Raw genomic sequence first — 12,277 nt, 5'->3', positions numbered from 1 at the left:
GACTCCATCACAGCCATGTGACTGAACTCCATCTCTAGTCCCCTCCTCCCCACCAGAGGTCAGGCTGATATCACATGGCTCAAAGCCTTAACCCTTTAGTCAACAAGTTGATCTTTCTAGTAGAACCCAGCACCATCTGGAGTCATCTTGTTAGCAAAAACTCAGCTGTGGTTCAAGGGACCCTCCATGAATAACAATGATATTCTTATTGGGGAAATTCTGAGTGTTTAGAGGTTAGCTGCAAAGAGCAAGGGACAATGACCAGCCCAATTCTTATTAAACAACAGCTCTCTGTCACCCCCTCCAAGTACCTTAAGGGAGCCATGGTTTCTATGGTTTTGTATCATGGGGGCTTTTGCGGTGGAAGAGAGCAAAGGGAGGGGTATACCTGTCCCCAGGTGGGTGTTAGAGAGGTTACTTTGAGAATTTCTCATTAGAATGTAGATCCCTCAATGATAGGTGACTGTTTTATTGTTAATGTGCTAATCAGATCTAGTCAGAAAACCAGAAACACACTAGGGTCTTTAACAGAGAGAATTTTAATATCAAGAATTGTTTAAGCACCTTCTGGAAAACTGAAAAAGTGGAACAGAAACACAGGGGAGGCTCAGAAGTGTAACCCTCAAGGCCAGGACGAGATTTGGGTTTTTAGAAACTGGCTCAGAGGAGTTGCTGGTACTTTCCGGTGTTGGTACTAGGTTGGCCAGAAGTCTGTTCTGGTTCTTCTGTAATATTTTATGGGAAAACCCAAACAAACTTTTTGGCCAGCCCAATACTTCAGGGGTTCAGAGGAGAGGCCCCAGGAATTGGAGTTCAGATCTCCGTGGAGGGGAAGGGAGCTCCATCTCACCAAGGCTATTACCTCCATGTGATAGCCTTGTAATAGCGTGTGAACAGGCGACCTGTTCTAGGAGCCTGGAGCCAACTGCTGCTCTCGGAATGCATCTCTTCACCGGGTTGACACTGTCCTTCCTTCCTCCTTCTGCCTTCCATCTGATGTCCCTCTGCTCCCCTCATTGGTGGAACCTGAGAGGGAGTTGGGGTGTGGGGGACAAAAGAGAAATCTAATTTGTCGAGTCCCACCCCTAGCTCCACAAATCAAGGTGTAGAGGGGCAAATTTGGGGTAGAATGAAGACCATTGCTCAAAAATAGGCATAGATGGGTACATGGTAGGTGTTTAATGTCTTTGATTCCCTCAGTTCAACAAGATGTACTTGTAAAAAATCACCAGACCCCAGGGCTGTATCCCAAGATGCTATGTTGCTTTTTGGTATCTGTTAGAAGAGTTACCACTCCATGAGATGACTGACCCCAAAATTCTCCCTGAAGTTCAGCATTTATTTATGTACAAACAGCCCTGCAGTGTAATCTCTATGAAGGGGGAATTTTTGTCTCTTTTGCTCTATGTTTTATCTCCAGTGCTCAGAATATTTATTGAATAGATATCCTTAAGATTGAGATAGGGGACCTCAAGAGCCGAGTGAATGGGACTACTGTTTTGCAAATATGACAAGTGATCCTTGTTCAAGGTTACCAGATGCCCCCGGTATCTGTGTGAGTTAAGATCTCCAAAGTTAGAAAGAATTAAACTACATCTAGCTTCCCTTGGTAAGTAGGGATTCATGATACACAAGAATTGAGAGAAGGAAATAGTAAAAAAATGAAGAGAGCTAGAGCCCGTAGTCTCAATCACGTAGAGCCGAGCTGATACAGGACCCAGAACTTTGCTAGGGACTCAGCCGTCCACTCACTCCCTTTGCGTCACGGAAGGGATGCCCGTGGCTCCCCTGCACATCTCCATCCAAGCAACTCTTTCCCCTCCTCTGCCTCTACTGGATTTGAAGAGACCAAGTAACATCTCTTCCCTCACCACATGGTATGTGTCTCCTCAAGACTTGCGTTTGCTCACGGTTTCTGATTTTGTCTTGGCTTCAGTTTTAGGCTTTATTTCTGGGAGTCTTTCCACTTCATTGTTAGTCTTTTTAAAAACTTCTGTACAGCTCACTCGGTAACAGAGAAGATTCAGTGGGCTCAGAAAGGCGCTTTCTTTTGGGCAGAGTTCTTCTACCAGGTCACCTCGTAGGCTGCTGGCTCCCTCTAGTCAGAGGCCAACCCTGTTGCAGTCAGCTGTAGGAGAGTAATGGCGTCGTATAATGTGAAACAGTGACCTATGTGTTAGGAATCCATCAGACAAACTGTCAACGTGGCCCTCGTAAAGGGACCAGGTGTATGGAGTGGCTTGTACAGTACAATGATACAATAACACTTCAAGGAATAGAGATCTAAATGCTGAACTCTTCCCAGTATTTTAAAGTCAATGGTGCATGAAAGAACACTGAATCAGGAATCAAGAGCTCTAACTTCTGCATTATTAAGACACTGTATTTGTTTATCTGTACCCTCAGTTCAGTTCAGTCACTCAGTCGTGTCTGACTCTTTGTGACCCCATGAACCGCAGCACGCCAGGCCTCCCTGTCCATCACCAACTCCCAGAGTCTACCCAAAGCCATGTCCATCGAGTCAGTGATGCCATCCAATCATCTCATCCTCTGTCGTCCCCTTCTCCTCCTGCTCTCAATCTTTTCTAGCATCAGGGTCTTTTCAAATGAGTCAGCTTTTCGCATCAGGTGGCCAAAGTATTGGCGTTTCAGCTTCAACATCAGTCCTTCCAATGAACACCCAGGACTGATCTCCTTTAGGATGGACTGGTTGGATCTCCTTGCAGTCCAAGGGACTCTCAAGAGTCTTCTCCAGCACCACAGTTCAAAAGCATCAATTCTTCGGTGCTCAGCTTTCTTTATAGTCCAACTCTCACATCCATACATGACCAGTGGAAAAACCGTAGCCTTGACTAGACAAACCTTTGTTGGAAAAGTAATGTCTCTGCTTTTTAATATACTGTTTAGGTTGGTCATAACTTTCCTTCCAAGGAGTGTCTTTTAATTTCATTGCTGCAGTCACCATCTGCAGTGATTTTGGAGTCCAGAAAAATAAAGTCAGCCACTGTTTCCACTGTTTCCCCATCTATTTGCCATGAAGTGATGGGACCGGATGCCATGGTCTTAGTTTTCTGAATGTTGAGCTTTAAGCCAACTTTTTCAATCTCCTCTTTCACTTTCATCAAGAGGCTCTTAAGTTCTTCTTCACTTTCTGCCATAAGGTTGGTGTCATCTGCATATCTGAGGTTATTGATATTTCTCCTGGCAATCTTGAGTCCAGCTTGTGCTTCCTCCAGCCCAGTGTTTCTCATGATGTACTCTGCATTTAAGTTAAATAAGCAGGGTAACAATATACAGCCTTGACATACTCCTTTTCCTATTTGGAACCAGTCTGTTGTTCCATGTCCAGTTCTAACTGTTGCTTCCTGACCTGCATACAGGTTTCTCAAGAGGCTACTGTGCCCCAAAATGCATAAAGTAGTTTTGAACTTTCATATTTTTAGTGTAATTTCCTACAAAAAATACCTGGAGTAAAAAGGAGGTGTGGGAAATTGCATGAGTCTCATCTAGATAATTCTAATATTATAAAATACTTCTCCAAATTCTAACAAATCAGAGCATCATCCTTAGGCTTTATATTTTTAAATTAAAATTTTTTTTCTAAGAGTGAAGGATAGGTGTAACAATAACATATGAGTGTTGGGGAAATGATGCCTACTAAATGTTATTATTACTTAGATAAATAATCTATATTTACAGTGGATTTTGTTTACTTGAATTGCTCTGGAAAATTATCATAAAAGAGACTAAAATCATACTGAAAAAATTTCTCTCTCAACACAGTTGTTAAGATTAGATGATCTGAAATCATTTTCTTTTTTTAAATTTGTTTTTGGCTCCACTATGTCTTTGTTGCTACACTCGGGCTTTCTCTAGTTGCAGTGCATGGGCTTCTCATTGTGGTGACTTCACTTATTGCAGCTCATGGGCTCTAGAGTGTGGGGTCAATTGTTGCAGCACCCCACAATTTAGTTGCCCCTCGGTATGTAGGATCTTTCTGGGCCATGAATCAAACCCACATCCCCTAACCACTGGGCCACCAGGGAAGTCCTCATGTCACTTTCTGTAGTTGTCCTTTACTGATTTAAAAGGACAAGTATTCATATGACTGATTTATAGAGTTCTTGAGAATGAGGCAGGCAGAGTTCAAATAGCCCCATGGTGTCAGCTGCATCCAGGTATACAAGTGGCTCCAAGAGAAATACTACTCCGTGGATGGAGCAGAACAGAGTTTTAAGATGCACTGAACACTGCACATCACAGGTTATGTAAAAAGGGCTACAACTAGTTGGTACTAAAATATGTGAACACACAGTTGGCATTTGTTATGGAAAAACAGTATGTTTTAGGGTAGCTTTCTTACTTTTGAGAGCTATCAGAAATACAACCTAGCTGTATGCATTAAGATTCGAGATAGGTAATACAGCAAAAATAACAGTGACTTTAGTAAGATAAATATTTATTTCTTTTATATATAGAAGTCTGGACATAAGAAATTCTAGGACTGGTATGATAGCTCCTCAGAACTTTCAGGAACCCAGACCCCTTCCTGCTTATTTTTATGCCATCACTCAGAGGTAGTCCTTCACAGACCAAGACGGCTGCCTGAGCTCCAGCAATCAATCTACCAAGCAAGCAGTAGGAAGGAGGAAGGCACGAAGATGGACATGAGCCATCATTAAGGAGATTTCCCAGCAGTGTCCTAAAGGCCTACATTTCATGCCAAGAGGAGAGCTGAGAATGTGGTCTTTAAGCTGTGTGTACTCTGTCTTACTTAAGGCCAGGTTTCTATTCCTGTGGAAGAAAGATGTAATAGAAATTGGAAAGCAAACTAATTGCTTGGCCACCCTAGCTTTCTCACTATACATTTCTTAGTGCCATAGTCAGATGAAATGAACCATGATTTGATCCAGAATAGCAGCTTTTTTTTTTTTTCTGTGCTTGTGCTACCACCACACCACACACTATAGTAATAGTTATAAGAAGAATTTATCTATTGCAGAAGAGCACTAAAAGATTAAGAAAAGCAGCAGCAAGATTTATTTTATCAGGTACTCATCCCTTGCCAATGTTGACATTTAAGCTTTTCTGTTTTATAATAATATTTTTAGCTTATCAAGGCTTAGTTTCATTCTTATCTGGTTTCAGTGTACAAGAAGAGTCTTGGAGATGAGATTAGTTCTGAAACATCTGGTGATTTCCGGAAAGCTCTGTTGATTTTGGCAAATGTAAGTTTTTATTTTTCATTTTTCAACTCCCCAATAAGATACATGCTCAATAATGATTTTTAGGAAGTTTTCAAACAATGAAACTGAGGCAGTGAGATTGAAATTTTCCTTATGAAATGATTTGTTCATTTTACATTTGCATCACCACCATGCAGCGTAATATTTAACTACCATCATAAAAGTATAACATAATGAGTAGTCAAAAACTCTTGTTTTGGTCAGTATATGGATTAAATGTATTTTTATCAAGGTTTGAGATACATTAGAAAATACTCTGTAAGTTCATCTGGGCTTCCCTGGTGGCTCAGATAGTAAACAATCCGCCTGCAATATGGGAGACCTAGGTTCAATTCCTGAGTCGGGAAGATCCCCTGGAGGAGGGCATGGCAACCCACTCCAGTGTTCTTGCCTGGAGAATCCCATGGACAGAGGAGCCTGGCGGGCTACAGTCCATGGGGCTGTGAAGAGTTGGACACAACTGAGCAACTAAACTCACACACAAGTTCATCTGGAAGAAAACTCATTTATTTCCATTGTAAGTGTCTCCATTTTTAAAAACATGCTGATTTTCTTCTGAACTCCAAAGAATATTTAACTTTTGGTAGCATTTAAATTAAATAGGAAGCATAATAGAGAAGAATTACCTTCAGAGAAGGGTATATCAGTCTCAGGACTTAAAAAGTGACTTTCTGCAACTTCATCCTTGCCTTCTTTGGAAGAACTGCTAAACCTTTCATCACCATGTGACCAAAATGTGGCCATACCTTGCTGTCTCTTTTTATGATGCTCATGGCTTTATAAAAAAGGTGGTAAGGTCAAGATGGGCAAAATAAAGGACAGAAATGGTATGGACCTAACAGAAACAGAAGATATTAAGAAGAGGTGGCAAGAATACATAGAAGAACTGTACAAAAAAGGTCTTAATGGCCCAGATAATCACAATAATGTGGTCACTCACCTAGAACCAGACATCCTGGTATGTGAAGTCAAGTGGACCTTAGGAAGCATTATCATGATCAAAGCTAGTGGAGGTGATGGGATTCCAGCTAACCTATTTCAAGTCTGAAAAGATGATGCTGTGAAAGCGCTGCACTCAAAATGCTAGCAAATTTGGGAAAGTCAGCAGTGGCCACAGGACTGGAAAAGGTCAGTTTTCATTCCAGTCCCAAAGAAAGGCAATGCCAAAGAATGCTCAAACTACCACACAATTGCACTCATGCCACACGCTAGCAAAGCAATGCTCAAAATTCTCCAATTCAGGCTTCAACAGTATGTGAACTGAGAACTTCCACATGTTCAAGCTGGATTTAGAAAAGGCAGAGGAACCAGAGATCAAATTGCCAGCACCCATTGGATCATTGAAAAAGCAAGAGAGTTCCAGAAAAACATCTACTTCTGCTTTATTGACTATGCCAAAGCCTTTGACTGTGTGGATCACAACAAACTGTGGAAAATTCTTCAAGTGATGGGAATACCAGACCACCTGACCTGCCTTCTAAGAAACCTGTATGCAGGTCAAGAAGCAACAGTTAGGACTGGACATGGAACAATGGACTGGTTCCAAATAGGAAAAGGAGTACGTCAAGGCTGTATGTTGTCACCCTGCTTATTTAACTTATATGCAGAGTACATCATGAGAAACACTGGGCTGGAGGAAGCACAAGCTGGAATCAAGATTGCTGGGAGAAATATCAATAACCTCATATATGCAAATGACACCACCTTTATGGCAGAAAGTGAAAAGGAACTAAAGAGCCTCTTGATGAAAGTGAAAGAGGAGAGTGCAAAAGTTGGCTTAAAGCTCAACATTCAGAAAACTAAGACCATGGCATCCGGTCCCATCACTTCATGGTAAGTAGATGGGGAAACAATGGAAACAGGAGAGACTTTTATTTTCTTGGGCTCCAAAATCACTGCAGATGCTGATTATAGCCATGAAATTAAAAGACACTTGCTCCTTGGAAGAAAAACTTTGACAAACCAAATGGCATATTAAAAAGCAGAGACATTACTTTGCTAACAAAGGTCCATCTAGTCAAAAGCTATGGTTTTTCCAAGTAGTCATGTATGGATGTGATACTTGGACAATAAAAAAGATTGAGCACCGAAGAACTGATGCTTTTGAACTGTGGTGCTGGAGAAGACTCTTGAGAGTCCTTTGGACTGCAAGGAGATCAAACCAGTCCATCCAAAAGGAAATCAGTCCTGAATATTCATTGGAAAGACTGGTGCTAAAGCTGAAACTCCAATACTTTGGCCACCTGATGCAAAGAACTGACTTATTGGAAAAGACCCTGATCCTGGGCAAGATTGAAAGCAGGAAGAGAAGGGGACGACAGAGGCTGGGATGGTTGGATGGCATCACCAACTCGATGGACGTGAGTTTGAGCAAGCTCCGGGAGTTGGTGATAGACAGGGCGGCCTGGCATGCTATCGTCCATGGGGTCGCAAAGAGTGGGACATGACTGAGTGACTGAACTGAACTGAACTGAACTCCATTTATAGTTATCATAAAATATTGACTTTATTTCCTGTGTTGTGCAGTGTATCCTTATAGCTTATTTTATACCTAATAATTTATATCTCTTATTCCCCTACTCCTATAATGCCCCTGCTCCCTTCCCTTTCCCCATTGGTAACCACTAGTTTAGAACAAATGCATTTTTTTAAGTATTATAGCCAAAAGTTTCATTCACCTGTAATTTGCAAAATAATTCAGGCAATCTTCTTTCTTTCTCCATCTTCCATCTTCTATAATGTCTTGAATTATTTATGTGCAAGCACACACACTTAGCCATAGAGCCTTCAACAGCAGAGTTAGTGGGGAATCCGTGAGTTTTGAGTTTATTTGAATACTTTATTTTTAGAGCAGTTTTAGATTTCCAGAAAAATGCAGCAGAAGCTACAGAAACCTCCCACATGCCCCTCCTCCTTCCACACATCTTGCGTTAGCATGGTACACTGGTTATAGTTGATGAATGAATTAAATGATAAATGAATTAGATGATGATTACATGATGAATGAATGAACTGACACATTATTCACTAAATTCTGTACTTTACATTAGGATTCACTCTTTGCGTTATACATTCTATGGGTTTGGACAAATGTTTAATGTCTTGTGTCCACCATTACAAAGTCATATGGAATAGTCTTACTGCCCTAAAAATCTGTGCTTCAGCCATTCATCCCTCTGTTTCTCCCTCTGAACCTCTGGTAACCAGTGATCTTTTTATCTCTATAGTTCTGCCTTTTCCCGGTGGTCCTATAGTTGAAATAATACAGTGTATAGGCTTTTCAGACTGCATCATTTCATGGCTTAATAACTCATTTCCTTTTTTTTTTTTCATCACTGAGTGCTATTTCACTGTGGGCTTCCCAGGTGGCTCAGTGGTAAAGAATTCACCTACCAGTGCAGGAGATCTGTGTTCAATCCCTGGGTCAGAAAAATCCCCCTGAGAAGGAAATAGCAACCCACTCCAGTATTCTTGCCTGGGAAATTGCCCAGACAGAGGAGTCTGGTGGGCTATAGTCCACGGGGTTACAAAGAGTCAGACACGACAGAGAGAGAGAGAGATGTTGTTGAGCATCTTTTGATGCACTTTCTCACCATCTGTGTATCTGATATCTGTTCAGATATTTTGCCTATTTTTAATTGGGTTGTTTGTTCTCTTTTTGTCGAGTTTTAAGAGCTTCTTTTTTTAAGATACAAGTCCTGTATATCTGATACATATTTGATGTGTTTGCATACATTTTCTCCCAAGGTGTGGCTTGTCTTATGATTCCCTGAAGACCTTGAGTTTCCAGAGAAGGAAACTCATGCTCAGAAGACTGTAGGGATTTGCTGCAGATTTCACAGCTAGTCAGCGGCAGGGCCAGAAAGAGAGCTGTGAGTGATCAATTCCTTTGGGCTGTGTGGTCCTCACTGGAAGGAACAGCTCTAAGAGGCCCCGTGGGTTCAAATGCCAAATGATGGAATATTTATCTTTAAAAAGACTGCCTTCATTTTTATCTTCTCTGATTAGGGCAGAAGAGATGAGAGTCTAAAAGTGGATGAGCAGCTGGCCAGAAAGGATGCTCAGGTCAGTAACAGCAGAGAAAATATCTCCTTGAACTCTCCTCCCTCCTGACTGCCTTCTTATATCTCCGGCATCAGCTGGGGCCATGCTCTCTTCTTTTCTGTCTGAAGGAGAAGCCTGAAGCCCAGCGATACCTTAGCTCCATCTTTCTGCCTTCCCCAGTGCTGGTTATTATTCCCCTGGCTCCTGCCACTTCAACTGTCAGATTTTTCTGCTAGTAAGTGAAAGACATGGCTTATCGAAGACCTCAATGACCTGTAAAATAAACTTACCCCTCTTCTCATCCCACCTCCTCAAAAAAAGACAGAATTGGGTTCGTACTAGCATTTACGTCTTCTCTCTTGTCCAACAGATTCTGTATAACGCTGGTGAAAAGAGATGGGGCACGGATGAAGATGCCTTCACTGATATCCTGTGTCTAAGGAGCTTTCCTCAGTTGAAACTAAGTATGGACTCCCGTAGCAATCTTTTTTTTTTCTCTGAATTGTGTTGTTTTTGCAAGTACATCAGGGTTTAATATACATAATTCTGGAAAATGAAGTTAAAAGTGGTGAAGGCGGTCCCATTTTTATGTACAGACATTTCAGGAAATGACCTGGGGAAGCTGTGCTCCAACTCAAGGGAGAATCAACACTGCTGGGGTTTTACCCTCGGAGCTGAGTAGATCACCTGTGTGTGTTTAGTCACTCAGTCGTGTCCAACTCTTTGCAACTGTTTGGACTGCAGCACGCAAGACTTCCCTGTGCTTCACCATCTCCTAGAGCTTGCTCAAACTCAGTCTGTTGAGTCGGTGATGCCATCCAGCCATCTCATCCTCTGTTGTACCCTTCTCCTCCTGCTTTCAATCTTGCCCAGCATCAGGGTCTTTCCCAATGAATCAGTTCTTTGCATCAAGTGGCCAAAGTATTGGAGCTTCGGCTTCAGTATCAGTCCTTCCAATGAATATTCAGGACTGATTTCCTTTAGGATGGACTGGCTGGATCTCCTTGCAGTCCAAGGGACTCTCAAGAGTCTTCACCAACACCACAGTTCTAAAGCATCAGTTCTTCAGTGCTCAGCCTTTTTTATTGTCCAGCTCTCACATCCACACATACTACTGGAAAAACCATCGCTTTGGCTAGATGGATCTTTGTTAGCAAAGTGATGTCTCTGCTTTTTAATATGCTCTCTTGGTTTGTCATAGCTTTTCTTCCAAGGAGCAAAGTCTTTTAATTTCATGGCTGCAGTCACCATCTGCAATGACTTTGGAGCTCAAGAAAATAAAGTCTGTCACTGTTTCCATTGTTTCCCCATCTATTTGCCCTGAAGTAATGGGACCGGATGCCAAGATCTTCAGTTTTTGAGTGTTGAGTTTTAAGCCAGCTTTTTCCTTCTCTTTCATCTTTATCAAGAGGCTCTTTAGTTCCTCTTCGCTTTCTGCCATAAGGGTGGTGTCATCTGCATATCTGAGGATATTGATATTTCTCCCAGCAATCTTGTGCTTCAATCAGCCCAGCGTTTCTCATGATGTACTCTTCATAGAAGTTAAATAAGCAGGGTGACAATATACAGCCTTGATATACTCCTTTCCCAATTTGGAACCAGTCCATTGTTCCATGTCCAGTTCTAACTGTTGCTTCTTGACCTGCATACAGATTTCTCAGGAGACAGGTAAGGTGGTCTAATATTCTCATCTCTTGAAGAATTTTCCACAGTTTGTTGTGATCCACACAGTCAAAGACTTTAGCATTGTCAATGAAGTAGATGTTTTTCTGGAATTACCTTGCTTTTTCTATGATCCAGCAGATGTTGGCCATTTGATCTCTGGTTCCTCTGCCTTTTCTAAATCAGCTTGTATATCTGGAAGTTCCCAGCTGATGTATCGTTGAAGCCTAGCTTGGAGGATTTTGAGCATTACCTTCTAGCATGTGAAATGAGTGTGTGACGGATAATAGACAGGGTGGGGTTGGCAGGGAGGAAAGAGGAGCCGCCCTCTGAGCTGAAAGCGGAGAGGAGTGTTCCTGCTGATGGCAGATCCTAAATCACGGCTTCCAGCCCCTTTCTTGCCTAGTTAGCCACTTTCCAGGAAAACCAGGCATTACGAGTGATCTTTGTTAATGCATAAATACGGATTATCGTTCAACTTTTTCTGATATGAAGGTAAATGGGCGGGCTGGGGAAGCTGTTTTTCTCAGACCAGCTATTCCATGGAACTGCTAAGCACCCACCCCTTCACTCATCTCCCTGGGTCATTCTGGAAGCAACAGTACCCAGAAATCCAGAACTCCACTTCCTGTGGACAAGAACTGTATCTTCCCTGTGCTGCTCTGGAGAACCACCACGGTGCCTGACTGTGCTTACACCAAGTTCGTGGGAAAATGAGGAGACCTGGACATTGAAATTTCATCCTTTTTATAAAATTATAGTAATAGTATATTATAGTTGCTTTATTAATGTCTTTATTTGAAAAATAAAAACCAATCATAGATCTCCAAATTTTCTGTTTTCAAAATTTACTTGGAAACAATATACTTGGCTTACAAAGTATCCCTCCATGCTGGGTGATGTATGTACAGGTTTTACTTTCAGGAAATATTGACCAAGAACTTTCAGTGCCTTCTCGTAAGTATGAAATAGGCTCTGCTGCCTTGGGGAGTGATTTATTCAGCACAAAGAAATCTCCACAATTAAGATTTCAGTAGCAGATTTAAAATATATTTGACTCATGACCACATTCTTGTTTCTCGGGTGCTATTATCTTTTAAAAGTTAGCCCACCTTGCTAGAGAAATTATTTATCATTTAACTTTTCAGGCTATTTTAAATGCTTACAGCCTGGGATGGGAAGGGAAGAAAGGAGAGAGAGAGATAATCATTGAAGAAAATGGCCTATGAAGTTCAAGTTTTATTGTTGATGATATTTTTAAAAAGAAATTAAAAACAAAAAGTTCTGTGCTGAGTTTTTGATGGTTTAAAGAAGTGTTTGTGCTT

General features: G+C 41.5%; 1 protein-coding gene across 1 annotated transcript in view; it reads left to right on the top strand.

Moving 5' to 3' along the window:
* Positions 1 to 12,277, top strand: part of ANXA3 (annexin A3) — a 68,147-nt gene that overhangs the window by 40,545 nt on the left and 15,325 nt on the right. The window contains exons 7-9 of the mRNA XM_061145731.1: positions 5,149 to 5,228; positions 9,255 to 9,311; positions 9,661 to 9,754. Of these exons, the coding sequence (XP_061001714.1) occupies positions 5,149 to 5,228; positions 9,255 to 9,311; positions 9,661 to 9,754 (231 nt within the window). The remainder of the gene's footprint in view (positions 1 to 5,148; positions 5,229 to 9,254; positions 9,312 to 9,660; positions 9,755 to 12,277) is intronic.

Source organism: Dama dama, chromosome 6 (genome assembly GCF_033118175.1).
Source record: "Dama dama isolate Ldn47 chromosome 6, ASM3311817v1, whole genome shotgun sequence".
Taxonomy (NCBI): domain Eukaryota; kingdom Metazoa; phylum Chordata; class Mammalia; order Artiodactyla; family Cervidae; genus Dama; species Dama dama.
The sequence above is the reverse complement of the archived record's forward strand: the minus strand, read 5'-3'. Positions and strand labels throughout refer to the sequence as shown.